Here is a 25,564-nt window from a genome sequence, read left to right on the forward strand (position 1 = left end):
TAAAGCTAAAACAATTTTCACTGTGTGCAAAATACAGAATTTCCATGTGAAAATTTAAATACAGCATTAAAAACTATTTAATAAAAATATTCAGTTAAGATTATGAACTGAAATGAAAACAGAAGATTTAGAAGAAGAACAGAATCCTCATGGGTCAGGAAGAGCTAGGAAGACTCTGCAACAGAGAGTAAAAAACAGCAATGGGAAGTGGTTTGAAATGTCAGACCTTTATGTCATGACTTTAGTCTCAAAGCATGCCGAGCTTTGTAACAAAACACCATAGCCCTGAAATACACAGGAAGTCATGTCCTAACCATTTGTGCAGGAAGTGACGCTTAAAATACAGAGAGGTTTTTGTGTGGGCACAGCGTGGGCACTTTCAAAGCCATCAAGACATTTTAGGATACCCACACAAATAAATACTATTGCTTCAGTCACACAAACATACAGGTCAGCGAGATAAGGAGTGTGGCGCTCTGACCCTGCGGCCCTTCTGCATTCCTGACTGAGGCGTGTGAAATGGGACAAGTGGCAGAGGATGTTTGGCCCCTCCTGAAACTCGCTGCTGAGATCAATTCCCGAAGGCCCTTCCCTTTGAAAGGGATTCTCAGCAGGGAAGGCTGGGTCATGACCATGTCAACCAAAACCTTGGTGCACTTGACTGTCAGACTGAGCCCTCAGTTCTTGTTTGGATTCACTTCCCCTTCTAGATTATTTGGTGATAACACATACTGAAACTTATGTAAAAAATACAAAATAATCACACAAAACTGCCATGGAGAGCCGTAGCAATGCCTCATGCAGCAAGGCAAATCCATTCATCACAGTGGCAAATGGGGCCTAGTTAATTAGTTAACAAAACAATTCAACCCAAAACACTCTGGTTATATAAACTTTGATATTACAGACTAAAAATAGCACACACGTGTATTGCTGTTAGGCCTGCCTACTATGTTACTTGAGGTGGAAGACTGGAATTTGGATCTCTTTGGCTACTTTTTCAACATAATCCTTTTATATCATACTTTTCCAGTATGAAAACAAAGAAGTCCTTGGAAAGTGCCACGGTGCTCAAACATTGCTTGTTCTTTGCATATTTGAGCTCAATGGAGACAGGTGCTCAGGCTAACGAGGAGAATCAGCTGGCTAACCTTGTCCTGACTTTGTTTTAAATCTTTCCTTCAATACTTTGAAAGAAATAGGCTTTAACTAGTTCTTTCAAGGAATAATTTACTTGCCTAGCTTACCCTAAAAGCACAAGGAAGTATACATGCAGACACAGAGAGAAAAACATTCTCTATAGAGAGCGCAGACATTACCTTTTCTAGAACTGTGAACTCAGCAACAGGTTAAATGTTCATGCCAAAGCTTGCATCCATTAATATACCAGACACACAGTTTGCTCCAAAAGTCTTAAAAAAACATGCAATGAAATGCTGTCAAACAACAGTGTTAGTCGCACAATTTTGGAACTGGCAAGTGGAAAAAAATCACCTGAGAGCAGAAAGGCTTCAGCCAGTGAGCGGGTGCATCACCGGAATGATGAATTGGACTAAAAGCAATGAGGGAGATTGACAGAGAAGACAGCAGGAAAAAAAAACACAGAACGTAACTTGGTTATATGGGAAAGCATCAGAAAGATTAAATAGGCACAAAGAAGTATTGGCCAAAATGAAACTACCTTTTTCATTAAATTATTGATGAGGACAAATAGGTATGAATCTTATTAGCAGAATATGAAGAGATTAAAAAAATCTATCAATTACATTGATTCCAATAAAAAAGCTTCCTGACAGAATCACCTGCAAACTCCCAGAGGAACATGCAGTGTAACTAAGATTCTTCAGGAAAATATCTTCATTATGCAAGTTCCTGAATTCTGTTGTGGGAATGTAATGATTTTATTCCCCATTATATAAATCTCTATAAAGTCAATACCATGTTTTTATTTTTTAATTTATTTTTAAACTTTCTACTAGTAAGATTCATTTGCTTTAAATTCATTGGACATCAGAGATTTCCAAGTTTCTTACTATATCACCATTTTCTGTAAGTTTACCATTATGCTTACTTTGCTGAAAAGCTGAAAATTTCCTGTAGTAAACAGCAAGAGAAAATTTGAGGAAAAAATGTTCCTAAAGACTGTGCAGTTGACAAACTGAAATCAAAACTGATGGCAAGTCAAATTTTAAAACTTAGCCACTTAGCAGTTTGCTGTGTTGCAGGAGTAACATGGTAAATCACACTGCAGACTTTTTCCTTTTTAGAGTGAAACAATTACTATCATCCACAAATAATTAAAAAGTATACAGTGTTCTAAAGTAGTTTTTTTTTAAATTATATAAAAGTGTTACAGATACATTTCTTTACACATATACAGATGCCCACCATGTTACTATAACTGTTGCTGTGTCCAGTCAATATTCTAGCAAAGTTTTGCTGAATACATGTTTGAGCATTAATGGTAATTTATTTCAAACGAATGTTACCTTATACCTAAACAAACTTCTTCAAGCACTTTTTCAATTTCTGTGCATATACTTAACAATTTTTTCCCAAAATACATAAGCACTCTAAAATGTGAAAAGCTTTATCCTTGTACTTTAAAGGAAGTCAAGCTATCTAGAAAAAAAAAATCCAGTTTTTATTTATTTTAAACAGAAGACACATTTCTTTTTAATACCTAAGAAACAAAACAATTCAAATAATCTTTTCCCACATTATGTGTAAAAAAAAACCCCAAACCAAAGCAACTGCCAGCCCATAAGCAGCACAGTCATTAAAGACCACTGGAAGGTGATGCCCAACTTTGGTACTAACTGAATGCAACATTATTTCCTATTATTTAAGCCACATTCTTTTGGCTAGAAATAAATGCTACTGATGCTTTTCATTTTAGGCTATACATATTATCATGTTTATGTATTTACCGATTTCCTGGTTAACTGCTGAATTTAAACATTTCAGTATTTAAGAGGCGTGAAGCATGCTTACCTCACTGGCTAACTACGCTGAAAGTAAATCAGAATTTGGGATGTTGGTGTCTCCTTGCCGTTAAATAGTTTATCGAACCTGTCCCAACACCTTCTGAGTAAGGTAGACCTTGTTGAGAAACATCTGAAAGAAATTTACTTAAGAGCTATTCCAGATGATAGAATTTCACCTTTCTACCATCAGCTTTATACACTGAAATGAATGAAATACCCAACTAATAAGTAAACTCCTTAGAATACGTTTGTAAGGTTTGTTGTTTGTTCTAAACTTGCATTTTTAAAAAATTACAAAAGACAACAGAAGCAGTGCCTACCCAGAAGCACAACAGCAGTGATTTCAGTTACAGATGAGTGCTCCATTGATATTCCTTCAATCAGCCACCTAATGAGGAAGCTTCGACTTAAGGAATAAGTCAGGTCTATCTACACTACCAGTTCCTTTGACTTCTAGTTTCAATCGAGCGTTTTCTCAACTAAGATTCACTCTTCAAATTCATTTCAAAACTTTAAATAAATTAGTAAAACATATTATACCCACTATCAAAGGGTATCTATCACATGTAAGAAATGTAAAAGGCATGACTAGAAGCAATGTGAATTAAGTACATGATTATTTATTTTTTAACATATTCATGCAAGTTATAAACCTCATAACCCAGAGCAAAGGTGAAAGCAAGGAAAAAAAAAAAGTATGCGCCATATTCAGAGGTTTCAAAACCCAGTCATTTGTCATAAATATTCCCCAAACATCTGAAAGAATTCACATTCTCTCTTGGTCAAAAAAAAACAACAAAAAAAACCAAAAAAAAAAAAACAGGGGAGTAGGGGCTGACAAGGAGCAGAAGGTTTTAAAATGTACCACACCCCCAATGGTCTGATCACAGGATAAAACGAGGGGGAAAAAAATTACAAAATATCCTTCATGTGTCTCCGTATTCTGGAAATGTATCTGGACACTGCCCTTCATGCTGTAACATACAGTACATTTTATATCAAAAATGCTGATTGCACCTCAATTATATCAGAAGGAATCCATTGTTCATTGAAGTCACACATTAAATTGCATGAAAAGTAAAAAACAACCAACCAAAAAAAACCCCTCAAGAAAATAGCGAGGCTGTTAATTTTGAAAATCTGAAAGGCACAACTGAGCAAGACACGTAGAAAAATTCAAACCCTATAGAATTTTTTCACCCATTCAAGCACATTTTCAAGTGATAGCTCTGCTTCCCGGTACATATGAGTAAGTACCTCTAGAAGAGCACAGAGGAATGGCACACCAAGGCTCAAGAGTTCATACAAGTAGGTATAGTTATATGCATTGTCCCTGAAATGAAGATTGGTAGCGTGCAGAAAACCATGCATCCAGTTAGACAGGCGTCTGGGAATGTCAAGCAGATCCCTTGTCACCCGAAGGGGCCAGCTTAGCGTGCCCCTAAAGAAGGAAGTCAGGATACCTGGGGACCTGTCCTCTGGACTGCTAGCAGTAGACAAAGTGCTTTCTGTGGTGGTCTCTGTGGGTTTGGGTTCCTCTTTCTTCCATGCTTCTGTTACCTCCTTATATAAAGCATTAAAAAAATGTTAAATATACTTCTAAAAATAAAAAGTCCAGTTTCTGCTACTGTTTTCAAGTTTTTATATACATTTCAATTTCCAGTTGCTCTTAAGTTCAACTTTATTTTGTACAGGAAAAGTTAATTTCCATTGAGAACCAGACTATAAATATGCCTGATTCACTGAACCAGGAGGTTGTACCTTAGTATTGATTTTACTACTCCTGAACATCAGGTAGAAAACACCTCACACACACATATACATAAACAAGTACTACACCCTGTTTGAGATAAAGCTACCTCAACATTTCCTGCATTAGTAATATAACCAATACATACCTTTCCCTGGAACTGTAATGTTGCTCTTCTCTTTCTGTGTTTAGTACTGATTTTGCAGTGCGTAAAATGAGGTTTACAGTAAAATTTACCTACAAGAGAAAAAATAAATTATATGGCATTTTATCTATACGTATATGGCCTGAAAACTGACTGTTGCATCTACAAAAAGATGAAATCAGGATAATTAACGGTTGGTCAGCAAAATGAATGGGAAACTTGACACTGACTCCAAATAGCTCACAGCTCTGGATGGGTTTCTTTTATAGTACACGGATTTGCACATTGGTTAAATAAGGTGAGGTCATTTATCTACCACACAGGTTTAAGATTAGTAAACAGCAGAAAAGCAAGTTCCTATAAATACCAAGTCACAAGCCAATACAAGACAACAAGCAGCAAAAAGTCAAATAATCAGTTCAAAAAAGTCTTTGCAGAAGATAGTCTGGACTGCAGAAGAACCACTTTGACATTGAGTCTTTAATCCTTTCATAGAAGGAGATCAGGTTAATAACTGCATCTACTCAAATGATTTGGAAGTAGCAAGGGAATTTCACTTCAGTTTAGTAATTTCCTTCAAAAAAAAAAAAAAAAAAGGCAAAAAAATAATTCCCCATCCCCAAACTCCAGGCTGTAGGTGGGATTGAGCACCCAAGACCTGAACCTCCCATTCCACAGCAGACTGGATTGAATTACGCTGCTGCGTGGCCAGTACTACTGCCTTCAACTCCTGAGCCATAATATCTTGAAATAAATAACCTATCCAATTACCCTTATCCATGTAAATCTACCACTACCTTGGCTTATCCTTATAGATCACATTATTTAACGGCCAACTATAAGTGAGATATGAGAACAATTCTGTGTATTTGGAGAAATTCCCCCTCTGCTTTGACCCGTGATTGGACAAACTGTATTTTGGTCACTCGACTTATTTTCCACTGAGGATTTCATCATTTAAAGCTCAGGTCTGTCATAACTGGATTCTTTCGAAAGACCAGAACTGCAAGTACAAGGACTCAAAGATCAGCATGGACGCAAACAACATAGTTGGCAGACCTCCTCCCAACTGAGCTACTTGGCCAGGTCTTTTCCTTAGTTCCATTAAAGGCATCAATACTCGGACACTTTAAAATATTCTTAAATAGTTCCTGTATTACCTTCTTCCACATCAAAGGCATAAATTCCTAAACGGAGCGTTGTAGAACATATTTCACACTTGAAGCACTCCCTATGAAAGAAGTGGCCTTCTGCACTCAGCCGCTCCATAACATATACCCGTTTTTTGCAGAAATAACAGATGTCACTCCCCCCGACAGACTGAGGAAATTCTTTTCGCAGAGATCCCTGTTAAAAGATAAAATAGAAATGCACATAAAGCTGTTGCGCTACATCCGGACATAAATTCTTATTAAGTGGGCAGCTGCTTTAGCTGCTTGAAGTTTTACACAGCCCCCTCCACACACAATTAAAATAAGCACCAGTCAGCTTTTTTATCACTTATTTGCTGCAATTGTATAGGTTTATACAGTAATTCATAAATCGGACATCATAAGGACTTTAAGGGGTGAGTTTTTGGTTGGACTTGTATCTTGCTTCCCTCTGGGGGTTCACTGACATTCTGTGTTTACTCAGGTATAAGAGCAACATCAGTTCCCAACGCTCCTTCCCCCCCTGCACCGCACTGGCTCAGGCACTCGCGTCTCACGGCTGCGGGCACCAGTGTTTCTCAGAAGAGGGCCAAGGCAGACCTCACCAGCTTCCAACAACAGACGTGCATTTGGAGCTAAGAAAACAAGACACCCTGAAGATTCAGTTCATACACACTCTGGAGGAAAACGTAGGCTTGTGCTTTAAAGTCCAGGAAGAAAAACTGATGGTCTTCAATGCTGGTGTCTACCATTAACATTGCTGCAGACCTGCTTCTCCTCTCAGCCATGTTCCCCCTGAGACCAGCCCAAGATCAGGCTTGGTTTGTTTTAAAAAGCAATTTCATTCCTACCACGGACATTCAGAATATTTTTAACTCATTGGACTTTAAATAATTTGATCCATATTAACAACTTAAAACTGTTTTAAAAGTTTTTGGTGAATTTGGGCTGGTAATTAACATTCTTTAATTGCCACAAATCTCATCCTCTGTGGAAACACATGCAAAAGGTACAGAAAAAAAAATTATAAATTGATTAGATGGCACTGGGCTTCCCTTTTCTTATTAGAGGCAGGTCTGAGGATGTTACTTTGCATTATTGTATTCTGCTAAGTTACAGGTCGGTACAGTTGAGCATCCTGTCTCTACCACAGCTGCCACCATCTCCCTCCCGTTCGCTCCACTGCCACAGGAGAGGTACCATGGATGGGACAGAGGCGCAGGCTTGGCAGAGTCCAGGCACATTCAGACAGAAGCACACAGTCCACACAACTCATCTTTAATTTGCCAGCAAAAGGCAGTCTCAGAACAATTTTTTTAACATTAAGTGGAAGTCACAATTGTCATTGTCACGAGTCACACTCTTGTGCTTAAATGCTGAGAATTCTATTCCAAATCTGCCATTACTAATCCATTGTGTTGTGATGGATCATTTCAGAGTATGAAACTTTCCAAACGAACAACCATGCACATGGAAAAGTACACACATGCATTTTGAAAAATACAATGTTAATAGAACAGGTCAGATAGTTACAATGAAGTGGAAGCAACGGGAGTTTAGTGCTGGCTAATAAGTGTCATCACCACAACACAACACCTTACTTTGCTTCCCAATACCTGACAGCTCTGAGCAGTGGAGGCAGGAGATGGAGAATGAGGAATGGGGCAAGAACTCGTAGCTCTGTCCAGAGACTGCTTCTGAATTCAACAGAGAACAGCGTCACAGTTTCAAAAAGCTCTCTTAAAAATGAGGCACGGTGATTCAGCATTTGTGTGTTAAAAATAACTGCATAAACATGTACTGTACAAAACTTTCTTTAGAAGCCACCCTGATTAATAATTGTCTTCTGTTACTAATTGTACCAGTAATTACATTTAATAAAAGCCTCCTGAAGTTTTAATTCATACAGACAAGTAATAAAATATAAATAGAAGACGTGGTGAGCAACATTTCCAGCACTTCCACACATCAGCATATTTTGCCAATATGCACTTGATTCTTTAATAAGTGTTAGACTAAGACCTGTCATAATGCTTAAAGTGCTCCACAACCAGAGTCTTAAGTCTGGATGACATTCTCTTTTAAGTCAAGTTATTGTTTCTTTGTGGGTTGAGTCTTACCGGTTCAAGGGGGGGAAGCTGTGGCTTGGGTCTGTGATCATTCACATACAGATTGACAAGAACTTCAGCCACAGCTCCAATTGCACGTGAGACCTTTCCCACAGTCATCTAACCAGAATAGGGGAGAAGATGAAGAATAGAAGGAAGAGCTATAGTTATTCTTGAAAAAAGAATTTAATGAGAAAAGGACAAGAATTATTTGAAAACATGCAACCAATGACAAAGAGAGGCTAGGAGAAAGAGCAGAGGCAAAGTCTAGCAGAGCACAAGCATGTTCATGCATGATCAGCATGGTCCAGCTGGTAGCCACAGAAGGCTTCCATGCAGCCCACATGCCTCTCCCTGCAGATGGTGGAGAAATAGCTGCTGGGAGCAGCGGTGTTGTGCATTTACCTCCCGCCGTGTCCACAAACGGGTTGAGCTGGGAGCTACTGCCTGGCTATCAGGGTTGGACCATTCTGATAGATTAAAAAACCCCTGTTGTTCACTTTGACTTCTTGGGACTTTGTTGTTATATTTCAAAACACAGGTGGGGACTAAACTTCAAATGAACAGACTACAAACCATGGTATTTCAGGAAACATTCTAGGAAAATGTACTAGAAGTCCTGCACAGAAATGTTTTGTTGATACTCACAGAGCAACCATTCTCCTTCTCCCCAGTGACTCATCTTAACGCCAGGGAAAACTGGAGAAACCACACTCATGAAAGGAAGACATCTCCTTTAATCTGCTTCATCACACTATTGCAGCCATGAATATTAAGCTGTTTCTATCAAATAGAGAGGCCTGCGAGGAGACTGCAGTACCTCAGGTTGTGGCTCCAAACGCACCACAGCCAGACCACTGGCTGTATGGTCAAGTATCCCTTGCTAAAACACAAACCCGGGAACTGGAATAGAAGAAAGATGTGTGTGTGCGAGAGGCAGGCAGGCACTCCAGTTCTCTGTTCCCAGAAAAAAGTCTGTGAAGACTTTGCAGATTTACAGCAATGTTTTCTACCCTAAATCAAACTTCCTGTAGTGATTTTGATTTTAGTTTTATAGACAATATAAGATGCCACAACCTCTCTGGTGGCAAAGGCTTATTCTGCTTCTGAAGACAGGACATGGGGGGGGTTTTTTGTTGTTGTTTTTTTGTTTGGGTTGGTTTCATTGGTTTTTTTTTCCCCCTAGAGGATCCATGATCTCATATCTTACATTCTATTTCCCACTCACAGAGCCCAAGTTTTAAGTCCCACAGTTCTCATTTAAATTATTTAGCTACTGCCACCACACCAAGTCTTGCTAATGAAAAGGTTTTAAAGTATCAGAAAGTTACCATGAAAAAAGGAAAAAAAACCCAAAACCAAACCAATGGTATTCATGATACTTTAAAATAATCTTAAAGTATTTTCTATTGAGATTAAAAGCAACCATAATACACTGTGGGTATGCTTTCAAAAATTATGACGGATACAAATATTCTTGCTAATAAAAAAAAAAAAAAAAAATCAAGTTCAGGAACCTGGGAACATGTCCAGCCTCTTACAGCTTCTCTTATCATTTGAGAGTTATCCCATAATTAACTTAATATCCAGGCAGATACAAAATATGTATGTTAAGATGACACAGGCCATTCAAAGGACAAACTTCTGTACGGCTTGGTTTTGTTTAATACAAAAAGACTTTTAAATATTATTCAATATCTGCACAACTTGTGGGGTAACAACAGCAAAGTGAACTGCTAGTTACATATGGCAATGCTGTCCTAAGTGGTACATTAAATGATAAACCAATCCTAGAAGTGAGATTACTTGCTACTCCAGGAAAAATACATTCTTTTGTATTGTTTAAAAACGATCACGGAAGACAAAATTTTCCTTCCCACTGGAACAGGCTTCCTAGAGAGGTGGTCAATGCCCCAAGCCTGTCAGTGTTTAAGAGGCATTTGGACAATGCCCTTAATACCATGCTTTAACTTTTGGTCAGCCCTGAATTGCTCAGGCAGTTGGACTAGATGATCATTGTAGGTCCCTTCCAACTAAAATGTTCTGTTTTATTCAAATGCCATTCAACCACACAATAGAAATATGAGGGCAGGACAAGAATCCACTGGGACAGCCCCATGAGCACCTGCCACCATCAGAAACCTGCAGAGAATGGGAGGGATGAGGCACGCACAAAGACTGCTGTTCTGTTGTGACTTCTGCCCTTGTACAACAACAGAACAATGGCTGAGCAGACCCCTATGTCTTCTCTAAATCTCACCCTGCTTATGGACAAGGACTTCATTAACACCCTCACCCATTTAATCGTCTAAGTGTAATAAACTCCAGTTTATTACACTCAAATCTACACACATTCCTTTAGAGAACCTGTCAGCTCTTACACAGCTTAGCTTTAGTCAACAGCACGCAGATCTCTGCCTGCCTGATGCTGCTCATGTACCCTAGAAACTCGGTATACACACAGCAGGTTTTATATTTTGCTCATACACCCTTGAGGCTACTGGTGTACGTGAAGTCCCACACACGCCTGCAATTTTGTAGTGCTGGGGCCACTATCAATACGTAACAGGCTACTGCTCACAATTCAGGCAGGTTTATACCAGTAGCTTTATATCCTTTGTTGGAAAGGAATCATAAAGAGTTGCATTACACGGTGAATTTCAGGAAACAACCAAGAAAACACTTAAAAATTCCCCAAGGGTTTGTGATTTACTAAGACTACTGACCTGTCAATGACATGCTGCCAAAGCTTTTCAGCAGGTTGATCATTGTGTTTATTAAAGTGGGAAGAGAAAGCTGCCTTCTGTATTTCCCTGTGCTATTATTTATAACGCCACAGCTAACCAACAAGTAAGCCTCAGCAGTATTTTCATAAAACAAAGGAAATATGCTCTCTGCCTCCAAAAGCATACAGTGCTTCCCCTTTGTTTTTTTTCATATCCTTAATGATTTTCCTGGTCTTATTTTGCTTTGAGGGCGATTTATTTACTTTTGGTACTACCTGCTACATATACTTTACCTCTGAGATAAACAACATTTGAGTAATAAGTTACTGTGTGTAGGGAAAAGCCCTGCTTACTGCTGGCAATTAGTCATGTCACTGAAGGGAAGCAGTTGGTCCAAACTCTGCAGGCAGCAAAGCCTGTTGATTGCAACATCTTCATAGCTCTTATGACGTATTGTGTGGATTCACTCATGCAAAGCTCAGATGAACACAGTTTTCTGAAGGTCAATCCAACTTTAAATAGAAAACAGGAATAACCAAAGCCCAGCCTGTAATCTACTATTTGTTAATTCATTATTCTCCCTATGTGAAATTTGACAGTTGATTAAAGCTAGGAAGCAGTTTTGATTATTACTGGCAACTTGCATGTAACATCATACAGAAGTTAATTCTTATTAAGTTGTAATGACTGTATGTCTTTAAAAGAAACAATATGCTTCCATAGCCTTCCTTTCAAGTGCTCCTTTCAGGATTGAGGCTTAATAACAGGTTTCTGTAATAAGACAGTAAGACTTCTTAGCCACCATTTTCAATAAATATGCCACCATAACATACTGTTCTGATGAAAATTCAACAGATGTAAAGGATCATCATGTCTGCTAACAATCTTTGTACTCACTTGAAATTAAAATGTCAGTACTAATTATTTAAAGGATGGGAGGGTGCTGATATTTATAGGTCATATCTCATGAAGTCTTGCAACACTCAAGAGACTTCTATTACCTTCTATTCTTCTGCTGGCAAAAAGTGTCTGTTTCTATACTGACAGCAACATGAGGGAGTTCCTTCTGTTGATTTACCAATCCTGAAGCACTTTTTCATACCAAAGTCTAGACTTACCTAGTGGTATCTCTCAGAACAGAGACCACAAATACAAATTCTGAGTCCTATCACCTCACCCTCAAAACACAAATACAGGCAACTACTGGTACATATTCACAGCAGAGAGGTCCAAATATACTGTTAAATTATCATGCACAGTACTTGCAAGTGTGCACTGTGCACCTGAAATGTTATCAAATGTTCTTTATTTAGTGCTGCACATTTAGCCAGATTATAGAGTATGATAAAATTTTCATGTTCTGAGAAGTGTGCAATCTTAAAAGACAAAACACAGGAACAAAAATTTAACCATGGAAGGGCACAGATTGCTTGTTAAGAAATCAAGGCACCAGCAAGTGTTCCCTGAAGATGTAATACTCTTACAGTAAAAACAGCAGTAAGAAATCTGCTTCTTGGAAAAATTTTGCTTGAGGAATAGTAAAAGGTAAGCCAAAACTTGGCCTGTGTAATTTGAAGAGGAACAGAACTTAAGTTGCCAAAGACAGGTAAAACAAAATAACACGAATATCACATGACTGAAACAACCTCACAGCACCCAAATAGTATGGAGAACAAAAGTCTTGTACATCCATTAACACTTCCCCAGCACATTACCAATGCAAATAATGGCCCTGGACTTTGGTCCAAAGGTCCACTGGGTCCATCCCTTGCCCCCAGGGAAGGATCCGCTTTACTTGTTTAAAGTAAGTGCACGTCGGCATAGCCTGCTCCAAAAGGCATGGCGTGCCAAATGCACCATAATTAGACATATGTGATGCATACTGTGTACCAGAGGACCTGGGCCTGTACAACCCTATTGAGTATATTAGGCATCAAGATGTTCATGCATGTAGATCTGCCAAAGAATACCTGTAGTCCTACCTAATCAGCCAAATATTTACCAAATGAGATGAAGGTATATTTACTGTGCTGGTGACAGAACAAGATTTTCTCGACTCAGTTGTGCCGCATTCTGCCGTTACCTCTGAAGAAAGCATTTTCAATTAAAATATACTCAGCCTGAGTGAAATCAAGTCAAAACAAACTATTGCTACACCATTTAAATACAATGGCAAACTCATAAAAGGCTGTGAATGCACTCGAAACAAAATGCAGTTGAATTAAAACATCCAATAATGATTGCTCAGGCCAAATGTTCTCCAAGAAAAAGCTTTAAAATTCCAGTAAAATTATCACTCACAGTTTCCACATGATTAAGAGTCTAGTTTTAATATTCTAAAGGGTTGTTCACATAGTTGTTGTAAAAAATTGTCTTTGCAGCATTGCAAAAGTTCTCCAAATTAAATGAGCAACAGGCCCGATATTTTGGAAACCATTACTTAGCTTAAACCCATCAAATACTATACCTCCTAGGTCATAAAAAGTAAGAGGTAAATCCAGGCAAAGGAATTATTTTGAAGATGAAGAGAATTAGGGGATTACCACAGAAAGGCATCTGCTGGGCTTGCAGTGTCCTTGAAGGGCTGTGTAGCCTACATTTTCCTGGGGAGTGAGAGGAATGGAGTCTTCAACACAGCTCTATCTCAAGCAAGGGACCTGACTTTGCAAACTGCAAGTCAGCTCAGCATCTACCTGCTTAGTTACTGCTGAGATTATGAGCCCAATTTCCAACCAGCATCAACAATGTGGTGGAAAATAACCTAAAAACATCTAGATCAATTCCACTAAATGATCTTGCTGAATGCCTGCCAGACAGGAAACTATCTTCAGCCATGGCTTACCTGAAGCTGGACAATACTCATGAGTATTTCATAAAACTACTATTATTTAAATACAACAAAAGCAGGCAGAATGCTTTGCTGCTCCTCACAGTAAATGGAGACGGTACCCAATTTTGCTGAATAGTGTTTCTTTCACATGTCGGGCAACAGAGCTGCCAGCTCCAGCAGCATTGCACTGGGTCACCACAGTCACCTTCAACACTTCTACAAGTTTGATGCTTCCACCTTTATTTCCACACAAACCCTATTCAATACTGCAGTGTTCCCAGACTGCTGCTGCATAATCGTGGGTGGTATCTAACTGCTTTCATTCAGAGTACGTGTGCTTTCCCTCTGTAAAGCCTGCTGTTACGAAGAACTGTACTCTAGCAATTAAAATGCAGAAGCAAGTTTAAAGTACAAATAAGTAAACAAACTAAACAACAATAAAATCTGTCTCTATCACCATCTGCTCATCAATTCTAAGACGTGTCTTCTAATTAAAATAATCATTATTGTGCAGGTTCTTCCCTACAGTCCAGACTGAAAGAAACACAAATGCCACCCAGGAACAATTAACCAATCTCACAACACCCAGTTAGCTACACAACGTGAAGCTCTCTCACTGCTAGGCACATCTGTGGTATTATCCAACAACAGAATGTTTAAAATAAGCAGCAATGCACAATTTTCAGAATTGAAGCAAAATTTTTGTGAACTATTTACTCTGTTGTTTGGCTTTATATTGGAACTATTTGTAACGATGACTGCTCTTATGAACAGACAGAATTAACAACAGTGGACAAAGCAAAGTTTGACTCCGATGTGAAATACAACCTACACAACAGATCTGCTGGCAGTGCCTTCTATCCAAGCCATTTCTCAAGCAGCTTTAGTGCAAGTTTGGATTTTACAGGAAAACTCTGTTAATGGAGTACCTGTCTAGAAGGAACAGCAGGGGAATCTGAACCAACAGATGATGGAGAAGAGGCAGCAGCTGAATCATGAGGCTGAGGGCAAGAGGGAGTTGGGGGCTGAGAATGGGATAAGCCTTTAGTAGGTAGTTTATTCTGTGTAGAGCAGAAACAGGAGAGTTATCCAAGAGACAGTGACATTAGCACAGGTTAAGAGAATAATTCCACAGTCATGCATTGAAAAAAAAGAGAGAGATAATAACTACAATTCTACTCTTTTCTATATGTCTGCACAGTGAGGAGCCATGGAAATCATCACAGCACAACCTTCAGGGCAAATGATACCATTGTACTCAGTTTTCTTATCAAAATATTTACAGTGGGCAGTAAGGTAAACTAAGGTAGTGATGAAGAAAGCATAACGAAACATAAGAAATGCCAGATTGCACTGACTGAGGGCTACTGCTCACCAATTCATTAGAAACTCTGAGCTACCAGCATATACTTAAGCACAAGACATGGTTTAGTCAACCCGTTTCTCTTGTGCTAAAGTACTCTGACTAGCTTTATGATTTAGATTGTGTTTTACCTCAATTAAATTATGCAATAATGTTTAAACAAAGCTCTTTACCAATTTCAATGGAATCAAAATTACTTTACAGATGCACCCAGGATGAAAGGAAAGTTAAAACCACTGCAATTTTCCTCCCCCTCCATGAATTCCTGTAAGTCTTCTAACTCAGCACTTCTTCAGGTGCAAAACTAGTATTCACCTTTGGAAACTCCATGTATCCAAACATTGAGGCAAGATGTGCTGCTTTCTCTTTTATGTTCTTTTTATGGAATTCCCTATTTGCTATGGTCTGAGCTCTTTTCTGCAGTAAGAGCCAGGGAAGGAAAGTCAAGAAAAGAAAGAAAAAGAGAGATTTCAGTTAATGTCACATACATCATCAGAATACAGCACGTTTGTAGAAAGACTTTTTATTGTCTTAAAATAACCTAAGACAACAGAGAAAAAGCCAGCATATCCAGGGAAAATATAGTATATAGATTAACACATGCAATTAACACATGCAGTTAAGAGACAGAAAAGAAAAGAAATTGCTTGTCACCTGTTTCATTTTTTCCTCCAGGTGCTGAAGACGTTCAAGCACTCCAGAAAGTACAAATGCAGCAGAACAGGCAGATGAGAGATTTTCAGAGGTTTCTGACAGACTGGGCTGTGTATCTGGTTTTTGTACAGTCCTTGCTCTCCTGGCCATATGATCAGAACCACTGAAAGATTGTTTGGGTTCCCTGACCTTGTGTTCACTCCTAGCTACCACCTGAAACTGGGAAACACTTGAAGTGAAAAAAAAATAATAATAAAAAAAAAATCTGCTTTCTGCACTACCATGCAGTATATGCAGCTTTTAAGGATGTTTCCAAAAGCACAGCACAGTCATGCACATAACTGGAAAAAAAATGTTCTCACAGCACTCTGCACACTATCCACTGCACCTCTGATGCTTGTGTCCACGTACTGAAATAAATCAGCTTACACAGGTCTCAACATCCTTCTCTAGGTTTGTCTCAGTTGGTATGAATAACTTCTGATAGCATCAGTGCAGAAGAATATGACACTATGTCTCCTTCTAGGGTTTTTATCAAAGGGTTTGGGTTTTTTTTTAGCATCAAATTGTAATATCAACAGTAGTTCTGGGCATAATTCTAGATCTAAGTCTGACCCAAGTCAAGCTATAACATATTTCAGATTAAAAGCATTTTCTCGAGAGTTCAGAATACAGCTCTGAATTTTAATCTTCATATAAAGTAGTTTTTGAAGTAAACAAAACATTTGAACCAGTTCAGCTTTATCAAATTCAGTCTTACCAATGACCTTCCAGTTGGTCTTTTCTACTTCATCCTATCTGTCCAATTCAAATAAATATACAAAATCCCCAAATTTATCAAGAGTTAAAATTAAGAACTATAATGCCAATCAACTTGCAGCATGCTCCTGATGTTTCAGGATAGCACACCTGCCTTAAAAACAATTCTCAACCAGTTTATAAATCTGTATTGTTCAACAAGCTGATCTGCAGATTTCCACATGCAATGCAGGTCTCATTTCACTGCAGACTACTCTTTAAATGCTACTACAGAATACTTACTTCCATTAAAAACTCTAATATAAAGTGACTATCATTACTATTTGATATGAGATTGCTTTTAGTGGAAGTACTATGAGAAAAATTTAAACAATGTATTAAAAAAAAAAAATTGTCCCACAGATATGATTCTGCAAAAGAGGTTCCAGCAGAAATTCTTACCACAAGTTCTGCTTCAAGAAATAAAAAAATCTGGACATCAATTACAGCTTTTCAATGCTCAAGCTCTTATCTTAAGACATTTTTGTCAGGTTTCTCAGGATGGAAAACTCCCTCTGCCTTATCCTTACAACAGCCCAAAGCATCAAACACATGCACAGACATTTTCAGATACTGCTGTAGTTTTCTTGGATGTTAAATATAGCCATGTAATGATAGTTATACAATTTGGAGTCTAGATGTGGTAACACAGAAATCAACATGTATGTTTTTAGGGTTTTCTCCACACAGTTACTAATTCTTTCAAATAGTGTTCTCATCTGGTCAAGCAGGTGTAAAATACCCTTAAACTTTAATGTGATTTTCACAATTCTCAGACTGTTAACTCTGCAGATTACATTCAAATATCATTCTATATATTCTGTAGTTACACAATAACACTGAGGTCCCAGCACTAAAAGAAAAGGCGGGTTTGTCAGGTGTTACCCATATGAGTTCCTACCTGCCTTTTTGGTTGAGGTGGAAGAAGACTTGGATCCTTAGGTTTAGCAAAGCGAGGATTAACAGGAGGGTCAGGAGAGAGCAGGGCTGGTCTATCTACTAGCTCCTTGTAAAGCATTTTTAAAATTATAAAGACAGTGGAGAAAAAGAAAAGGAGGACAGTAAATGGGATTCAAAGATCTTTTGAGGCAGAAAGAAGTAAAAGCTGCTTTTAAAGACATGTTACTATGGAGTTTAACTATACATTTTGCAGATTGTTGTCATCTACCCATTTTATTAACCCCTTCTACCATCAAGATATACTTAAAATTCAAAACATTCAGTATTCTTGAAGAGAGGTTATGATGAAAAGGTACATTGAGGCTTCCTTTAACATGGCCAAGCAAACCTCCGCACAGGTATCACACACAGAAAGCTCAGGGCAATGAGTAGTAGCCCTGAGTAGGGGCAGGCACAGTGCAGACAACAGCAGTTCATGGACTGAGTCACATCTATAAAGCCTACACTTTTGTAGGACTTAAATATGTAAATACACAAATGGATACAAGCACAAAGAATTAAGAAAGCCACCACCCTTGACAGAACCACAACACCTTGCACATTGTTCCTTCAGATCTTCTAGGTGACAGATCCAAATTCATCTGCCTCAAACCTTCTCACTGGCTAAAGTGTGATTTTGAGTTTATTATCCCTACCTTGACAGCACGGGATTATTTTTAAAACACCACTAGTCACACTAACAACAAACCATGTAAATGGTGCAGAACATACAAATATATTCCATTATGCCTACTTTAGGAATGGAAATGGAAGCCAGACATACCTTGCAAAAGATTAGGTTCCCTTCCTCTGCTTTATAAATTTTACACAAAGACAGATTCCACTGGATATGTAGTGTCCTTTATTCACAGAATATAGGAAAAAAAAGTCCTTCTGCAATACCATATGCAGCCAGCTTAGACTTCCACACAGACCAAAAATTCTACAGACCTAAGCTTACAAGAGATTTCTAGACGTTGTAATTCCACTACACTATATTAATATACATTAATACACTATATTAATATACAGTGGTTAATCTACATTAGCCGTATTTGCTTGGTAAGTATTGAGAGGACTACCTTTAATTTGCATAAATTATTTTTTAAAAGAAGACAACCCACTTCAAACACATAACAGATCCATTTTTTTCCCCTCAGAAATCCGCACCACGTTTATAAAGAGGGACTACAATTTAATTTCAGAGATTACTTTTATGTTCATCTATGACCTACCTGCCTCCGAAGAATTGTATTGGGAGCATTCTCTTCAAACTTTGCCAACAGTTGAGTTGCCATTGATTTAACTTTATTCTGGTTCATCCCTTCTCTGCCATCACTCTGTTCTTTCCCAGCATTTGTCCCTTGGTTTGAAAAACCTGAAGCCTGCAAGGAAACAACAAACTAAGTTTTTCTTGAGTTTACCTAGAACGCTCATGAAGAGAGAGAAAGAGAGAGATAATAACATCCCTGACAGTAAAGGATGAAAGGAAATACAGTCTACAGTATCTTAAAAATGACACTGTTTAGCATGCAAAAGTCACCAAAAAAAATATTTTCTTTGATCCCAGAGCACAGTAAAAAGGGAACATGAATCAGTGCTGGTGATGATAAAGCAGAGTCACAAAGGTTACTAATCAGAGAGGAGCTAGGCACCAACCTGCAACGCAAACTCTTCCAACAAAAAATGGTTTAAACAACCAAGTAGGGAAAAGATTAAAAAAACCCCAATACCTTAAGTGTCCTTGGGTCAGAAAGAAAACTAGTGCAATTTACGTAATGCTCTCCTCCCTATCAAATGATTTAAATAAATTTAGCTCTTCTTCAGTGCACACCACAGCAAATTCAAGGTTTTAAGGGGAGAGGCTTTTTGTTCCCACCAAGCACAAGAGGTCAAGCCCTGGCCCCTCGATTCCCACTGCTTCCTCAGCTCTGGTACTCCTCAAGAAGCTGAATATGTATGGACACCACTGAACACCAACCTCCTCAAAGACACCAAAAAGACCTTTTCGACGTCTTTTGTTATTTTCATTTTCTTCCATTTTCCCTTCAACCTGAAACGGTAAAGCCAAAACAAATTCTATTGGTTACTGCAGCAGTTACCAGGTTTACCCAAGCAGTTCCTCCCAGGATATTAACTTTCATAACCAGGCAAGTAGGGTCTGCCCTCTGTTAAACAAGGCAAACAGAGGTGGCAGCGTGCAGGGGTCCTCACTGCACTGGCACACCTCCTTGGGCCCCCTCAGCTCAGCAGAACCGTTCCCCATGTGAGGAGCCTGGCGGCCCTTGTGGCAGTTATCACGTATGTGTCCCCTGACTATGAGTTCTCACTGAACTCTGATGGGTGAAAACACACGCTCATACACTTTGCTGGACACAGGCCCTACAACATTCATGTTTACCTTTTCCTCTTTCAGTACAAAAGAGTTTATAACTCACAAAGCACTAGCACAACCTTGAAGAAAAAGGCATTGCAGCATCAGTTATTCTGTCAGTTTTAAACTAGACTACACTGGTTTTGATAGAAACAACAAAATCAAAAACTCTTTCAGTCGAGTCTCCACATCTCTTAACCGAGATATCTCCATGCAGATCATGTGCTCGTAGTGCAGGCATATCTCCTTTTTTGGATCAACTATTGTCTGCCTTAAAGTCTGTCTCCCATGTAAAGTTAATCTCACTGACTTTGGCTTTACACTACACTACTTAAGCAACCAAAGTGCCTATTTCATGCTCAAGCTATGCACATATTCAATTATTTTACTGAACTAGAGATTACATAAATAATAAATAATATACTTCATACTCAGTCTGCACAAACTTGCAAAATAGTCAATGCTTAAAAATTTGTACCAGTTCTTACCAAATTCAGCCTTGAAGATTGGGTACAATGGAGAGGGGTTTTTTATCTGATTAAGTGTTATGTTAGGTTATATTTTATGAACAATAAACTACATTCCACTTATTTGCATTTACCCCATGCTGTAACTTAGTGATTACTCAGTCAACTTAAAAAAGAAAAGAAAAGAAAAAAAAAAAAGAGGAAGATCAAAGATTAAAGGCTTCCTTTTTACATATACACTGTTTATAATAAATCATTATGCAGTGAATAGAAGTAATCCCAAACAACTTCTGGGCAAACACCAAAAGAATGAGATGACAGTATTTTGATTACTTTGTATGCTTTGGTGCATTGTTTTCAAGCACTAGCTCTCAGTAACCTAGCTTTACACTACCTATAATCATTAGTCTACACAGGAAGAGTGAAAAACATAACAGCACATTGTATTCTGCATAATAATCTATACCACAGAAAAGCAGAACTTGCCTAAGTGAATGGAGCAAACAAGATGTTACCTTTCGAAAATCTTACACAAAGGACTTTCATTAACATATTTACAAAGAAGTGAAAGACAAAGCAATTTAATTATCTAGCAAAACTAAAAAAAAAATTAAAAAATTGTGCCTTTTATTGTGTAAACACCTCCATGCATTTATTAGTCTGGAGCACAGGAAATCTCAGTTCCTCTCCAGCCGGGCTGACACTTGCAGGAGAATGCCAGCCAACACATATCCAGCCCAACACATGCTGCCAGAACAGCTCCCACCACACCAGCTCCAGGCCCTGCTTCCCAGTTTCTCACAACCTGTGCCCAGACAGGGATCCCTCTTCCAGCCATATAAAAGGACAAACTAGACAGTACAGAAAGTTTAGCAAACAACACTGTTACCCCAGCTGGTTTTTGACTCTGTGATAGGCGAGTGCTCTCTCACTGTCATACCTGGATAATGCTCAGCACCACTTTTTGCAGGGGAAACAACCATAAAACTGAAGCCACAACCAAACTCTTAACTCAAGCAGTTGCTTTACAAGGAGCTTCATTTCCCAGCTAGTTTCAGACAGTTATGGCACTTGCAAGTCTCTGTCCTAACCCCGTTTCATGCCCCATCCACGTCAGGGCTGCAAAGCTTCATACAAAGTGAAGTCTTGACAGTCCCACTCCCGCTTCCACTTCCCATTTCAAACAAGCCCCTGTAGTGTGAAACCAAAGGGGCCCGTCAGGCAAATCACCTCATGCTTTCATGTAGTGCCAAGAACTATACCTCCTGTTATGACAGAAGGCTTATTTCATGACGGGAGGTCATGAAATAGCTTACTAATGGAAAGCTCTCCCCTCTACTCAAAGCCTATTTACTTATGAAAATAACTAATGGAAAAACAACAATACTGTTGTTTTTCTTCTAAAGAAGTCACCCCCCAAAAAAAGCAATGTTTATTTTGCCTATTTGGTTTCTCACTGCTTGGTTAGCTGGGAAACATGTCACTTGGTTTTGTGTATATGTGGGTGGTAGGGAAAAGTTATTTCCTAACAAGAATATATGAGGTTACTGGGCAATTGACTGTCCACAGGTTTTGAAAATGTGTTTGTGGATGGAAAATACTCAAAACATAAGTCAGTCTAGGAAATATCTGGAAATCCTGGAGTAATTCTTCAGGTGAAAATTTCTACCAAAACTGAGAAAATAAGACAGCAACAAATTTAAAAAGCAATATATTAAAATACTGAGAAATGTAGTACACAGATGTACACCTGAACTGCTATTAAGCACACTGAATTACAAAAGAAGTAGGAAATCTGTACTTTCGCAGGCAAAACTTAAGAGTCTCTGCATAAGTGTAAATGAAGCAATACAGTCAAGCATTAGTTAAGCATTAAGGAGGTCTGTTTAGGGGGAAAAAAAAAAAAAAAAAAAAAAAACAAACCAAAAACCAACCAACCAACAACAAAAAACCCAAAAAAGAGAGAACATGAGAATCCTCACAGTCGATACACAGTTTCTGGCTAGCCCAGGAAACTCAGAACCTGAAACAGTTTTGCATTAAGCTATGTTTCAGAAAGTGCAGAAGTTAAATTCATTTTGGTGGAGGAGTACAGGCTGCTGTCTAACTTGTGCTGGTTAATCTGCAACAGTTGGGCTTGAGACACTGCTGCCTCTGAGCCAGGTCGTGCAGACACTCCCCATTTAAATTGAAGTTAAAATGATGGTAGGCTTGGCTGTGAAAGCAAAGCCCCTCCTCAAGGTCTTTCAGAAAAGGAACAAGTTAATGAATAGGCAGAAGGTGCAACAGTTTATTACTGAACAATTTAATTAGAGTAACTTTTAAATTAAATCATAGAAAACTTTTGAAGTTATAATCCATTCAGAAACACAAAGACAATACTCTCACTGCACGCAGACCTATGCCAGACTAGAGGCCACTAAATTGGTGAAGGGCTTAGAGAGGAAGCCGTACGAGGAGAGGCTGAAGTTATTTGGTTTGTTCAGCCTGGAGAAGAGGAGACTGCGAGGAGATCTCATCGCGGTCTAGAACTTCCTCACAAGGGGAAGATGAGGGGCAGGTGCTGATCTCTTCTCTCTGGTGACCAACGATAGGACCAGGGGAAATGGCAGGAAGATGTGCCAGGGCAAGTTTAGGCTGGACATCAGGAAAAGGTTCTTCACCCAGAGGATGGTGAAGCATTGGAACAGGCTCCCCAGGGAGGTGGTCATGGTACCAAGCCTGACAATATTCCAGAAGCATTTGGCCAAGGCCCTCAGACACAGAAAAATTTATAGGGCAATTCTTCCTTCACCACTTACCTTTGGTACTCGTTTTCTTGGTAAAGTTAAATTGATATAATTATTAAAGATGAAGTTTGATGATTTTACTGAACAAAGATCATTATTTTCTCCATTTTGCTTGTCGTCAGCACCTGTTCAAAAAAACAACTGCTTAGGATATTTATTCAGATTTCTTTTTTAAATTGACTAAGCCAGAACTTTCCAGTTGAGTGCAGGTAGCAATTACATATAAGAAACCCAGGCAATTAAAGTAAAGACATACAATGTAGGGTGACTTTTTAAAAAAGGAAGGTAAACACCCAGGAATAGACATGCGGTATGCAGTCATCCTTACCAGAGAATCACTCCAACGACCTGATACCTGACCTTCATGATGTCAAGCAGCAGTTATCCAGCTGCTCCTGTTCTCTGAAACCCCCAAGGACCCACAAAACCTTGGTCTTCAATCGAGTTTTTCCCCGTTTTCTTTTTTAAGCACTACGTAACTATGGCAGACAGAGGCAGGCATGCTCACATGCCAGAACAGCTCAGCTGGGAAAGGACTCTTGGCTCAAGAACAGTGCCTGGATGAAGTGCTTCTGCTCCCCAAGCTTGCAAGAATGAGGAGCAGCCTGGGTTTGGCTTACCTACTGCCCGCAGAGGTGTGCCCCTGAACAGTTCGTAAAACTTGGAGAGGTACATGACCATGCTGAGCTTGTCTGGCTCCCCAGCCAACCCCACCTCCTTTCCCGTGGTCACAGGAGGGATCCCAAACTCCTGCTCAGCAACATCAAATGCCAGCTGGTTGTTTTTGACAACATCCTCTTCGTTCAGAGCATCAAAGTCGCTGTGGGGACAACACACTGGTATGAGTAGCTGTTTGCTCTCTGCTCCCCTCAGAAATACACAGTGCTCCCTTGCCCATTGGAGAAGTGAAGAACAGCACGGGCATTTCACTGGGTCAAAGCTACAAAGTCTACACAAAGCCAAAGGTAGGAGTCTCACACAAATCCTGGCTTTGTCAGAAACTTAATTTAAAAGCTGTTTCACTGAATGGGATTTTGATGTAGTCCCATGAAAAAGGATTCCCTTATTTATGAAGAAATGCAATTCCTCCTCAGAAGTGCTAAGAAACCTTTTCCCTCTCCAAATACAGCTGTGCTACTATGGATTTCATCTGTCAGTAATTGACATTTTAGTTTCAACTAGTTCTATAAATCACCAAAGCCATAAGGAATAAATTTAGGCTAGCATTTTATGAAACAAACATGTTACATGTGTGTGCACACACATGCACAGGCACTACATTTCTTTTTTCAGGTGTTAAACACATAGTTTGAATGAGGACCTCCTGTCCATGTCATAACTGGATGCAGTAGTGCACTAAAGTACATCACACATCTGGAACCGCATTATCCATTCTTTAATCCTTTTTCTATGGGTCCTATTCTAAGACTGGTCCCTTGAACAGCTTCCAAAATTTGTGATTAAAATAAACATGTGAATAAATTACAAAGCTCCAGGCAGGGTTGTTTCTTTCTCCTCATAAGGAATGTGAGTTTTTTAACCTCTAAACAATTTCTCTCTCCCCTGCACCCACAGACTCTATTTCTGGAGCCAGGGGGCTGCTGGCAGCCCTCTGCCCCAGCCCTGCCCACAGGCAGCCACCTCTCTTTCCTGCCTAGCTGTCATCTGGCCAAGTTCTTCAGCAGTCCCATTTAATACAAAAAGCCAACAAGATCCAAACACAATGTTAATTAAACAGCGGGAGGTCTGTTAGCTCAGGAAGATAAATCCATAAGCTTTCTAGAAAGAGCAGTGCTTAAGAGACATGCTTTCCACAGACAGCAAAGATTAGTTTGCTTCCTACATTCTCCCTCCCCTCATTATATCCACAAAACCATCTATAATTATAATTTTTTTAAACTAACCCAAGGCAAAAAAAATATAAAAATCTTATTCTTACAATGTTAGCTCTTCCTCTGGCAAATCTGTACAAACAAGCACCCTGGGTATCACTCCTTTTCCAACTTATCACACCTCATAAAAGAGTTCAATCATTTCTTTCATTTATCCACAATAAATGGAGGCTGACAATAATTCATTTGTGACACCAGAGTCTGTATAGGAAGGCAAGAGAATGCATCTGCTGCATTTTTGGAGACTGGTGAGAGGACAGAAGAATCACCCCACTGCAGACTGCATCAAGCAGGTCCAGTAACCCAGTGCCAGCAACTGCCATTTCCTGACACTGACCTGACACACTGACCCTCTTGTACCTACTGAGGAACCTTACAAAATATTCATACACAAGGAGCCGAGTCTTGTAGCGTTAGGACCCCAGAAACACTGTCAAAAGGGGAATGCTGGCTTACATTCATCCCTAAAGCAGTTAATTTTCAAGGGCTAGCCCTTGTTGCATAGCCCACATGCAATGGCACCATGCTCTTCTGGATGAGTTGTGCAAAACCATCATCTCCTGTGGCACCTCCACGGCCCAGCATTTCCCT

At 39.1% G+C, this 25,564-nt stretch overlaps 1 protein-coding gene across 1 annotated transcript in view; it reads right to left on the reverse strand.

The window, feature by feature from the left end:
• Window positions 1–1,511: 1,511 nt before the first annotated feature.
• The window catches only part of LOC104526452 (F-actin-monooxygenase MICAL2), a gene marked incomplete at its 5' end in the record, with an annotated part of 34,220 nt that continues 10,167 nt past the window's right edge, over window positions 1,512–25,564 (reverse strand). The window contains 14 exons of the mRNA XM_029085451.1: window positions 1,512–1,552; window positions 4,451–4,550; window positions 4,886–4,974; window positions 6,043–6,229; window positions 7,650–7,730; window positions 8,154–8,261; window positions 14,627–14,758; window positions 15,376–15,477; window positions 15,715–15,933; window positions 17,414–17,518; window positions 18,687–18,836; window positions 19,433–19,504; window positions 23,094–23,206; window positions 23,702–23,901. Of these exons, the coding sequence (XP_028941284.1) occupies window positions 1,512–1,552; window positions 4,451–4,550; window positions 4,886–4,974; window positions 6,043–6,229; window positions 7,650–7,730; window positions 8,154–8,261; window positions 14,627–14,758; window positions 15,376–15,477; window positions 15,715–15,933; window positions 17,414–17,518; window positions 18,687–18,836; window positions 19,433–19,504; window positions 23,094–23,206; window positions 23,702–23,901 (1,699 nt within the window). The remainder of the gene's footprint in view (window positions 1,553–4,450; window positions 4,551–4,885; window positions 4,975–6,042; window positions 6,230–7,649; window positions 7,731–8,153; window positions 8,262–14,626; window positions 14,759–15,375; window positions 15,478–15,714; window positions 15,934–17,413; window positions 17,519–18,686; window positions 18,837–19,432; window positions 19,505–23,093; window positions 23,207–23,701; window positions 23,902–25,564) is intronic.

The sequence above is a fragment of the Antrostomus carolinensis genome, unplaced genomic scaffold (assembly GCF_000700745.2).
Source record: "Antrostomus carolinensis isolate BGI_N321 unplaced genomic scaffold, ASM70074v2 scaffold18320, whole genome shotgun sequence".
Classification (NCBI taxonomy): Eukaryota; Metazoa; Chordata; class Aves; order Caprimulgiformes; family Caprimulgidae; genus Antrostomus; species Antrostomus carolinensis.